The sequence below is a fragment of the Podarcis filfolensis genome, assembly GCF_964270895.1.
Source record: "Podarcis filfolensis genome assembly, chromosome: 9".
NCBI lineage: Eukaryota > Metazoa > Chordata > Lepidosauria > Squamata > Lacertidae > Podarcis > Podarcis filfolensis.
Window position 1 is genome coordinate 67,864,241 of NC_139610.1, and position 12,085 is coordinate 67,876,325.

The 12,085-nt window shown below is 45.6% G+C and overlaps 1 protein-coding gene across 2 annotated transcripts in view; it reads left to right on the plus strand.

Annotated features, from left to right (window-relative positions):
- Window positions 1-11,211, plus strand: part of SCARB2 (scavenger receptor class B member 2) — a 38,468-nt gene extending 27,257 nt beyond the window's left edge. Inside the window, exons 9-13 of one of the 2 annotated variants that reach the window (XM_083571499.1) lie at window positions 827-900; window positions 2,076-2,127; window positions 3,632-3,790; window positions 4,010-4,081; window positions 7,084-11,211. In XM_083571499.1, coding sequence (XP_083427625.1) covers window positions 827-900; window positions 2,076-2,127; window positions 3,632-3,790; window positions 4,010-4,039 — 315 coding nt within the window. In that variant the 3' untranslated portion in view covers window positions 4,040-4,081; window positions 7,084-11,211. The remainder of the gene's footprint in view (window positions 1-826; window positions 901-2,075; window positions 2,128-3,631; window positions 3,791-4,009; window positions 4,082-7,083) is intronic. The other variant, XM_083571498.1, reaches the window with a different exon arrangement.
- Window positions 11,212-12,085: the final 874 nt, after the last annotated feature.

Consider the following 12,085-nt stretch of genomic DNA (forward strand, 5'->3'; position numbering starts at 1 on the left):
ACCTGACATTTAGAAGACATCTGAAGGCAGCCCTGTTTAGGGAAGCTTTTAATGTTTAACAGACCACTGTATTTTAATACTTTGTTGGAAGCCGCCCAGAGTGGCTGGGGAAACCCAGCCAGATGGGCGGGGTATAAATAATAAATTATTATTCTTCTTCTTCTTCTTCTTCTTCTTCTTCTTCTTCTTCTTCTTCTTCTTCTTCTTCTTCTTCTTCTTCTTCTTCTTCTTCCTCCTCCTCCTCAAACTCCAACACCCCACAGGCCTCAAAGGGCTCAATGGCTTGCTAGGCACTATTTTTGTGCCGTTTTCACAGCCCTTGTAGGGCTGTTTTTGCTCCTTTTTGCGCCGCTTCCGGGTTTGCGGTTACATGTGCCATGAACGCAAATGGAGAGTTGCCTGTGTATAGGATTAACAAATTCAGCAAGCAATTAACATGCATATGGGAACCTCCATAAGCAGCAGGAGCCATTGCTTCTGCTGCAGCCCATGTGGCATGGCGAGAAAGCACCATAACTCAGTGGCAGGGCGCATGCTTTGAATGAGAAAGGTCCCAGGTTTAACCTCCCAGCATCTCCAGGTTGAGGATGTAAAACCCTGGCGAACCTCTGCCAATCAGTGCAGGTAAATCTAAGCTAGATAGGTCAATGACTCTTGGGTTGAGCGCTATTCTGTGCTTCGTAGGGATGTCTCCTTTGGGCACCATCTTAGGACTGTTTATGATGATGGCAGAGGCTTAGATGCAAATGAATAAAGTGCGCACACTAATGCATGTCAATAACTAATTTCTAAAATCTTAGTGAGTCACAATTCCTTTATCCCTCAGTTGACAGGAGTGCTGGTCAGAGCAGCCCGGCGACTGCAGATCAATACTTACGTTGAAAAGCTACCCGATTTTATGTAAGTACTCTGTTGGGGTTTTTAATTTTTTTAAAAAAATCAGTATAAGAAAACGGTTAAAATGAGTTGTATATAAAGCAGGATAGGAGAAGGGGAACAAAGGACGTTAAATTAAAAGGCGCAGTAGATACTTGAAAAGAAGAATGAGATTTTTAGGATATTTAATTATTTAAACTGTATCGCTTTAGCATTTTGATGTTCCTTGGGAACAGGGATTGAGTACTAAAACCGCTCTGGGAATTGTAGCTCTGTGAGAGGGGAGAGGAGTCTCCTAACAGCTGGTAGAATCCTTAACAAACTGCAGTCCCCAGGATTCGTTGGAGGGAAGCAATGACTCTTAAAGGTAAAGTTAAAGGGACCCCTGACCATTAGGTCCAGTTGTGGCCGACTTTGGGGTTGCGGCGCTCATCTCGCTTTATTGGCCAAGGGAGCCAGCATACAGCTTCCAGGTCATGTGGCCAGCATGACTAAGCCGCTTCTGGCGAACCAGAGCAGCGCATGGAAATGCCGTTTACCTTCCCGCCGGAGCGGTACCTATTTATCTACTTGCACTTGGGCGTGCTTTTGAACTGCTAGGTTGGCAGGAGCAGGGACCGAGCAACGGGAACTCACCCCGTCGCGGGGATTCGAACCGCCGACCTTCTGATCGGCAAGTCCTAGGCTCTGTGGTTTAACCCACAGCGCCACCCGCATCCCTTACAAAGTGACTCTTACAAAGTGGTATAATAGTGTTTCAAAGGTCTGGTGCTGGTTTGGCCAGGGATAAGTGCAAGCGGAGGGGTGACGAGATCTGCGTGCTCCTCTCATTTCCACCCTCTGACCTTGCTAAGCCACTTCAGGCAGCCTGTGGCATGAGTAGGAGAGAAATTGCATGTGTAGAGAGGTGAGCAGCCTATTTTGGCATCTGGATAGGGAGAGCTGCTCTGCCAGCCAAGCTTCTGACTAGGCACCTGTACTGTACCATTGTGTTGTCAATTTTTAGCCGCACCTCTTGCACTCAGTACAATGGATGAGGCAGACACCGCGTTGGGGGAGCAGAGTTTCCAAAAGCTTTTATCCACTGGGGTTGGGGGTAGCGAAGAGAGCCAGTCTCTGATCTCATAGTACCTGAGAGTGAAGTGGCAAACTATATCATATGCAACAGTTCTTTAAACTACTTTTTCACCTTCTTTTAGCCAAACAGGCAACATCAAAACCATGTTCCTCCCTGTGTTCTACGTAAACGAGGTAGGCGTTTTTGCAAAACACCTTCTGCTGCTTTACCGCTAACCCAGCGTGTTGTGACAGGTGGAACTTAGCTGGGGGGGGGGGGGGAGAGGGCCCATATACTGCAAGGAGAATTGTTGGGGAATAATGTGGATTCTGAAATCTCAGAAGCTAGAGAAGCTACAGAATAGCGTTTACTTGAAGAGGGAGAGAATACTTTAGTGCAGGGATCAGCAAACTTTTTCAGCAGGAGGCTGGTCCACTGTCCCTCAGACCTTGTGGGGGGCCGGACTATATTTTGAAAAAGATTTAAAATGAATGAATTCCTATGCCCCAGAAATAACCCAGAGATGCATTTTTAATAAAAGGACATATTCTACTCATGTAAAAACACGCTGATTCCCGGACCGTCTGAGGGCCGGATTGAGAAAGCAATTGGGCTGGATCCGGCCCCCAGGCCTTAGTTTGCCTACCCATGCTTTAGTGCATAGATCATTAGTCTTCCTTGCCTTGATTGCCAAAAACAGAATAAATATGACTTAGTCTACTTGCACGATGTGCGTAGGTTGCGGAATTCAGTGCTCTTTCTGCGGAATTTGCATTGCCTACGTGTGGAGCTTTACGAGGGTGGTGGTGGGTTACCAAACTTCCAGGAAGATCTTCCTCTCATGTTATTGTTATGTTACTCAGCATACAATTAGAGAGCAGTGCAGTACAGGGAAGAACACGGCTGCAAAATTTGAACTCACCTGCAACAGCAAAAATGTATTGGGTGTGGTCCTGAGAAAAGAAGACACTGAAAGGGTTCAGGGTATTAGCTTACAGATTTACCTTAGGCTGCAGGGGCAAATTTACAAGCAGGAGAAGCTTGATGATTATGTAATTAGCATCCCGCTTAATGCCAGGATAGCTTCTAAGTGGATCACAAAACATAAAATCCAATTGCACAACATGGGTGAAATACAGATGGATTAGAAACGCACTGTAATTAAAATAAAAAAAATGAAGCAATCTCAATAAAATGTTTATGTCCACGGAAAAAAAAGTGCAAGCCTGCACAAATTACAAGGTATTTTACTTGCTACAGTTGAATGTGCCTTTCAAGCCGAATTTCTGTCTGGGAGGGATGGGGCAGTGATGCACTTTGGGAGTTTCAGTGCAGCCCATCCCATTAACACATTAATGTAGTGATTAAAACAGCAGACTTGGATCGAGGGAATGTCTGTATGAGAAGGTTGCCTCCAAGAGCCAGCGGAATGCCCATGCGAATGAGGCCTCCCAGCAGGGAGCTCATTCCACAGCACCAGTTGGAGACACGATCTAAATCAGCCTTCCCCAGTCTGCTTGCCCTCCTGACTTTTTTGACTACATCTCCCATCAGCCCCACTCAGGCAGCATAGCAAGTCCAAAACATCTGGCAGGCAGCGTGTCGACAATGGCAGATCTGAATCTTATTTGACTAGAGTTGTGTGGATAACAGAATGAATCTCTGTCTCTCTCCTCCCTGCCCCCTTTGCTCCTCCAGAGTGTCGTGCTGGACAAAGCATCCGTGGCAAAACTGAAGACTGTTCTTCTTGAAACTGCAGTGATGACCAGCGTCCCTTATATCATCATGGCACTAGGGATTCTTTTTGGTGCTCTGTTCATTGCGCTTGTCTGCAAGCCCTTACGGGCGAGGGAGGAGGTAAGGTAGCGCTTGGATCTGACCTTTCCCCTCTGCTTTCTGTACCTCTCTTATTTTGTTCATTTTCATAAAAATCAAAAGCTTTTCCTTTTTTAAAAATTTCTCTTGATTTTGTCTTACTTTCTTCATGCAATCACCAGAAAGATTTTGTGTTTTTGTTTTATTCCTTTCTCTGTTGTGTCTTCCTTTTATTTGTTTCTTCCGAAATGCTGGTTCTAGGGCAGCGAAGGTTTAGTAGACACAGAGTAAACACCTTTCCGCAAACGTTCAGCAGCTGTCTTGAGACACATGGTAAGATGAGCAAAGTCCATATCTCTTTCCTAATCCTCCTTCCTAGCTACAACCCTTATTCGCTAAGGAGAAACGGTTAGCTAGTGAATGCCAAAGTCTTAAGGTCTGTTTCGCACATGTATGATGACCATCATTCATTGACTTGCACATTTGCATGACTAATTAATTGCCAAATTTAGGTTTTTTTTTTCACATAGCCCAATATCAGCTCAAACTGGGAATGGATGGATCAGTCAATATATTCCCCATCTGTGGCAGTTTGCAATGCCCATCTTGTTCCCTTTTTGACTTAAAAAACAATCAGTATGAAAATCACCTTTGTATACACATTTAAATACTTTATCACAAAATGTGTATTTTTCGCGCTGCGTGAATGTGCATTTTACCCTAAAGCACACATCTTTTGAGTCGAGAACTACAAACACATGCATGTGTGTACCAGCCTTAAGGTCAACACTCCTCGCTTGAAGGTCTGGGCAATCTCACTCCTGCAGCCCAAGCAATGTTGGGACGTTTAGGCTTCAGTTCTTACCCCACTTACTAGGAGTAAGCCCCATTGAATTCAGCGGGGCTTAACTTCTGAGTCGACGTAGTCAGAATGGCACCGTTGCTTGGTTGATTAGTCAAGTCGCCGTGTGAGCATGTGTGTGCTTGCGAGAGAAAGCGAGAGAAGGGGATGCCCTTCTTAAGGTGATGTCCGTTCAGACATTTGTGTGTTTTGGGTCAGGGCCGTAGTTCAGTGGTAATTTGCCAGGTCCAGTCCCCATCATCTGCAGGTGAAGCTGCCAGTCAGTTCAGACAATCCTGAGTTGGATGAACTGTTGGTCTGACTGCATGAGGCAGCTTCCTGTGTTGCTGTGTTCCCCTATTGAATAAGAAAGCAAGCGTGGTCTTTTTCCCTAAGCTAGAAATACAACTTTCCTCATGTGTGGATTTAATTCACTGACTAAAATTATTCTAGTTCTACTGGCCAGTGACCAAAATAAATAATATATAATCCTAATCCTGTAATACCTTAACTAGATTTCTTTAGTCAGGAACAGTCCTAGTTACTGTTTTCTTCTTTTATTTTTATACACATTTTCTTCCATTCCTCCTTCCCTAATAATAATAATAATAATAATTTATTTGTACTCTGCCCATCTGGCTGAGTCTCCCCAGTCACTCTGGGCGGCTTCCAACAAAGTATTAAAATACAGTGGTCTGTTAAACATTAAAAGCTTCCCTAAACAGGGCTGCCTTAAGATGTCTTCTAAATGTCAGGTAGTTGTTTATTTCCTTGACATCTGATGGGAGGGCGTTCCACAGGGCAGGTGCCACTATCGAGAAGGCCCTTTGCCTGGTTCCCTGTAACTTGGCTTCTCACAGTGAGGGAACCTCCAGAAGGCCCTTGGAGCTGGACCTCAGTGTCCGGGCAGAACAATGGGGGTGGAAACGCTCCTTCAGGTATACTGGGCCGAGGTCGTTTAGGGCTTTAAAGATCAGCACCAACACTTTGAATTGTGCTCGGAAATTTGCTGGGAGCTAATGTAGGTCTTTCAGGACTGGTGTTATATGGTGTTGGCGGCCACTCCCAGTCACCAGTCTAGCTGCCGCATTCTGGATTAGTTGTAGTTTCCGGGTCACCTTCAAAGGTAGCCCCACGTAGAGCACATTGCAGTAGTCCAAGAGGGAGATTACACGACAACCATGCAAGGCTGCTTGGCCCAACGTCTCCTTGCAATCATCATGGGCTAAGTGAGAACGTGAACCCAGGTCTCTCCATTCCAAGTTGGGTACTTTGGAGCCCACCCTAGTTTGAAAGTTGGCAGAGGGATACCAGAGTGTTCCAGGAGTCTTTTCCCCACTCTGCCTGTTGTGTGGGCTTCGTTTCTGAGCAGGTTCTTGCAACCGCAAAAGCAAACCTGCGTCTGTGTTGGTGTGCGCCATGCGGCTTTGCTTGGGGTGTCCATCACGGTGGTGGTGGGTTTTGTCCAAAATGAGAGAGAGAAGAAACAAGCAAGGGGTTCTGTTGCTGGCCGGACATCGGTTTCTCAGTTGAACCTAGAGGCAGCATTGCCCGGTGGGATGGAGCTGCAATCTCTTCCGCTTCCCAGAAGCGAGAGCGGAAAACAGTGGGGAGGTCAGCACGGTGCAGGTGCACCTGCGGAACCCCTGGGTTGGCTCCACCAGGTAAACCCCTTCTGCCCTGCTTCTCCCTGTCCTTCTTACTCTGCTCCCCCTGGAAGCAATTTTTCCTACTGCGCTTATGGGTTAACTAAGAGACTGCATGGACCAGGGGAGGCCAAGTCTTGCGGCCAAGGTGATGGGTTTTGGGGAGTGGGGGGTGGGTATTGCCAGTTGTTTACTATTATGCAATAATTTTCAGTATGCAAAATGTGTCCAGTTTTTTTGGGGGGGGGGCGACAACAGCTGGTTCTTATCACAGGAATGTTGAGGGTACAATTCCCAATTTGTCGATCGGCCCGGGAGGCTGGAAGATTTGACCAGAATTTGGATCCAAGATACATTCGAGGGCAATACACGTCATCTAATGGAGAGTCATGTGATCTTGACTTACTTTCAGATTTCTCGTTTTGATGGTGGAGATGAAAACTTCCCCGCATGTAGAAATCTAACATATGAGATCATTTCCCTAAAAGCCATATACATAATATCTCTATTGTAATTTTCCAAATATATGTGCTTGTGTGATCTCTGAAGGCATATACATAACACAGACTTCAACTAGTTTCGTGAAATTCTCTGCCCACCCACCCCCCAAATTGTAATTCTGCGAGTGGAGCCTGGGGATCTCTTAATACTCAGCACCCAACCTAAACTACAAGTCCCAGAATTCTTTGCGGGAAGCTGTGACAGTTTTACAGGTATAAAACCGAGACACTTCTACAGTGTAGGGGAAGCGCATGCTGTATTTGTCAGCCTTGGGTTGCAATATTGATACCTGTCAGGATAGCACCTTTCAGTTCTGTGTTTGTCTTTCCTACCTGTCTTAATTGCAGGCTTCCGAAGACGAGAGAGCGCCGCTCATCCGGACATCGTGACTCAATTTCCCCAGCAACAAGAAGAACAACACTTTTCAGAAACGAGCTTAGTGATGACTGAACTATGCAAACTGCTCTTAACTGCAACCACTACGCTGTACAACAGTCTCAACCGTCTCCCCTGCACACTAATATATGTTAACATTCTGTTTCGGGTTTTGCGGCATTCAGGAAGGGTTTGCTTTGTGAAAAGTGGACTGCTGTTTGAAGAGTGGAGGTTGCAGTGCTGCCTTTTCTAAAAAGCTGGAACAAAGGCAACTTCCGTTATCTTCCGAGACTGCAAAAAGCAGCGTTCTAATATCCCTGTGTGGCTATAGACACTTGCACTGGTGTTCTCCCATTGACTCCCATGGGACTGTAGTAGTGTAGGTGTCTGTGGATCGGCCCCTTTTGTTTGCCTGTTTGGCGGGCCATAGGAGTTTGTGTCAGCTGCAATGGGTCCATTTTTATTTATTAGAATCACTAGGTACAATCCTGTCCCTCAGTAACCTGACTTACTGCCGGTCTCTCTGACATACTAGGCATTTTAGTTTCCTCCTTGTGTCCATTTTCACATTGCACAGCTGGGAATGTTTTGTCGGTCTAGCTAGCTCATGATCTTGATCCTACGATGCAAAGGGAGATCTCCAGCCTCCATCACATTTTTCACGAGTATGGCTACAGAACTGACACAGTCCACCATTGTACCATACTGCTCTGCATCCATTGGATCACTTTTGGGATGGTTCCCCATGAATGCATCCCTGTGAAAGTGACCTGGAGCCGGTCTTGCAGCGCCACTTGGGAGTCACAGATACCTGGTCCAGTGGGCTATTTTAAAAACGTGTCCAGATCAGCACCTGTCTTTTAGGTGAATTGGTGTGTCTTCCCACCGCCCGCCATGCAAATGTTTTCTAAAAGCTGGTCTGTGGATAGAAAATGTTCCCCGAGAGCCGGCTCTCAAGTATTTGATAAGGAACACTAAGGGAGTGCATTTGAATCAGACACCTGTAAAGATCACTGATTGCTCTTTTTCCATGGGCTGCCTAAAATTGTCAAAGATGCTCCCCTCTTGCATTCTCTGTGAGGTCTCTCTACTGAGAAAACCAAGCCCTTGACATGCTACCTCGAAGGGGCTAGGAAGTGCCAACGCTGTCCTTTTGCCCTCAGCTCTGCCAGCAGGAGCCTCCCATCATTGCAAAAATGCTGAAAGTGCAGACAGGTAGAAGCAGCCATCAACAGTATCTTTGCTGGCGGCAGCCAACCTTACACTGCCACGCCCCCCCCCAAAAAAAACCCCAGGCATTTTGGGATGGGCAGGGAGAGCTGCCTTAGGTGGATCAGCTATTGGCAATGGACCTGATCTCTCGCCAAGCCAGCCTAGAGTTGGTGTAACAGCAATGCGCAGCTTTTATTGCCATCCTGTTCTGCGGCGGCAGAAGGGCTCTGTATGCAATGGTGGTTTTGCTGCCTGATTCAGCCCCGCTGCTCCCAGCCTGGAGTTGCAATTGCTTCCCTAGTTTCTTTAGACATAATCTCCGAATAAGCCAGTTTCTCAGATCTAGTAGCATGCAGCATTTTAAGAGACCTCTCAGTGAGAGGCATCTAGCTGTGCCAACCCTCCCTTCCTGTCTGCTTATCTAGAAAGAAACCTTTGAGCCTCCCTGAGTGTAAAAAGGCACAAACTTACATTGTGAGGTCTGGAAGAGGAAAGGGCTGCATTGCCTAATGGGGAGTTTAAGGCACCTGAATCAGAAGCCTGTGGAAAAAGAGCTGTACTGTTGTCTTGCACAGGTGTGCATACCGGAGAAGAAGGGAAGAGTTGAATCGCAAGCTACCTTCGCTGGAGAGAAGGTAGCTCCAACCACTAGGTCAAACCAACCTACGTTACTTAATGACCAGCTGAGCCTCTTCTGAGAGGCCCAGCTCATACTTAGATAGGTATAGCAAGCAACATAACCTGCCAGTGTTCTGTACACTTTTTCTTCCTTATGTAATCTGCATTGCTTCTGGCGTTACCTAAAATCTCATTCTGCCTGCTGACCAAATGTCCCATTACTATATTTAAAGATCTCTTATTGATTCTTCAAAGTAACATGGTATAACTATCTCCCCCATCCAAACGCCCCATTATTGAGTTGATTGCATTTCCCTCTCCCATTGGAAAAGCAATTATTACCTGAAGCTGCAGTAAGAAGGCAGTTTCCCCATCTATTTTTGGAGTGGTTCTCAAGACACACAAATTTCTGTCATTCATAGTGTTCACTAAGAACAGTTACTCATTTATTTTGGTTGTGCTGGTGCAGGAACCACAGAATATGTTGCTGGAATTCCTTTTCTGGAGCAGCCGAAAGACCCATCTGGTCCACTGTTCCATTTCCAGCTGTGGTTTCACCAGTGGCCTTCCAGGTGTTGTCCAACTCCTGATTTCATTAAAGACCTCAAGTCTATGTAGGAGAAAGAGATGGTTCTCCCATTACTAGACCCTGAGAGTCATCTCATGGACGGAAGCTGCCCCGTGGTTGTCCAATGGAGGCTGCAGGCATTGCAGACTGATGTGCATCCTTAATTGTTTCCTTGGAAGCTTGTGCAAATTATTTCCCGCAGTACATTTACAAAATTATAGCATGAACATCTACACTTAAAGCAGTTGGCACACAGCATTGCTTAAAATAACTGGAAGGCAGCAGGGAGGCTGCTTGTATATATTTCTGAGGGTACAAAGGAGCAAAAGATAACTTAGAACCGTGAATAGTATTCGTATAGTATTATTTCTGATAGATGCGCCTCTACAGCTAGGTCATTGGCTCAGATCACCTTTCAGTGTTCATTCATACTTTAAAAGGAATTCCAAGTTCTTGAAATTGCCCCTTTGATGCTGCCTCTCAGTCTTAGTATTATGGGGTTGAGTAGTGTTTAGGGCCTCCCAGGCTGCTTAAGTTATGTTATGTGGGAGTTGGGAAAGATGGCACTACAGGTTTTGCTTCACTACGACTCAACGTGATCCCAGATTATTAGCCATGCTGGCTGGGACTCATGGGAGTTGGAGTCCAACAACTTCTGCAAGGCCACAGTCTCTCCTCCCTTGTTTATAGTGTCTGGTCAAGGCAGGGAGATTGTGCGCAGTACTATCACGAGTGGCTAAAGCGAGGGCTGTGCAATGTTTATAAAACACTGAGCAGCCCTCATAAAAGGTCGCCTGTCCTGTGTCTCTAAATTTAGGCATAACCATGTATACAACAGGATGGGCCAGCTGCTTGCTGTGAACGACTGAGTGAGTGCAAAGCTAGAGAAAGAGCAAAACTGAAAGTTCCAGGATCCTTTCCTTTTTTGGTTTGAGGGGTGGCGATGGTGACATTTCTGGGCACTTTTATTTTTCTAGTTGTAGTGGAGACCGTTTGCTTCCCTGTTAAATAGTTCTGCTGCAAGAAATGTCCAACAGTCTCCTGAAGCTGTGGACAAGGAAGCTTGTCATCTTCCGACAGAGGAGCTCCTAGGGGACTTTGGGATTTCCTGGAGCATAAATTCTCTTGTGGGCTGCGCTGACATAACTAATGGTTTGTAAGTGCTTATTTAAATTGCTCAGAGAGCTTCAGGTACAGAATATTTATAAGACTGGTGTGAGCCAGGAAGCCTGCATTAGGCCCATATTATATGATGTGGACCTAAGCTTGAGAGAGTTTTCCCGAGACCACAACAATGGTTGATGAGTTTCTCTTAACCATCGCACTGTAGAAGCAGTAAAAGAGCCTACTATCAAATCTCTCTTCAATAATACTTCTCCATATTTAAAACATGTTTAGTGGTGCAGCCAGAAAATCTATAGGGACATGTCACAGTTGACAGCTTTTTAATGCAAAGAGAGAGAAACCTGGTATCGGGAGACAAACTATGGAAAAGATTCAGCTCTTATTTGGGGCAATTCTTTGTAGGTCAATCATGGTAGTTTCTCCAAAGCAAAAAGAATTCCCTTTTTTGGTGGGGGGTATCTAACACTGACTCTTTACACTCAGCCCTGTTAGTAATGAACGAAGTGGACTGTTGTCATGTCAATGAACTGTTGTCATGTTAATGTGGAATATCACATTAAATGGCTTTTTTGTTTCATTGCCTTTTCTCCTTATTCTTGTAACTTGCATTTCTGAATATTTTTCTCCTAAGGAACATCTGTTTAGTTAGTGAATCTCCCTCTATGTAAAAAAAACCCCAACCAGGCCTGTTTTAGTTCTGCTGCTTCTGAGAGAAGACAGTAGGAAATCCTGTCCATTTATACGCTTGGGCCAGGTGAGCAGATACATTCTTACCTGCCAGTTGTCCAGGTGACAAATGCTAAGACAAGCTGGACCAGATGCCTGTGGCAAGTCCATAAGCAGGAATGAATGCAGCCACACACTGCCATGGGTGATTTCCCACAACTGGGATTGCCTCTGACAATGGAGGATAGAACATCTAGTAGTTACTGATGATAGCCTTATCCTCCATGAATTTGCCTAAATCTCTCTTAAAATTATCAAAATGGATTGCCATTGTTGCCTCTTGTAGGAGCAAATGCCGTAGTTTAACTACTATGCACCAGAGGCGAATTTAGGACAGCAGCGAACATTTCCATCGCTCTGGGCACAGATCCTAGGAGTGTTGTAAGGTATCGCATTGAAGATGTAGTCCACTAAGCAGGACAGAAGGCAGGGGCACTGAATTTTGGCCTTGGGTGAGGTGCCATTGAAATTGGAAACACCGAAGTCTGCCCCTGTACACACCGTGTGCTTTCTAGCTGTCCCAGAGTTCTGGGTAGTCATTTCTCATTAGTATGGCCTAAAACGTACTTTCTGCAGTTTCCCTTGCCCCTGAAAAGGATCTTGGCATTACGGCTAGATTAAACGCAAAAAAGCTAAAGCAAAAGACCACAGATTCACTGAAATCATAATGAGGTATAGCCACGCAGCAGCAGTAGAAAATACATTTTCAATACTTAGTGCACCTC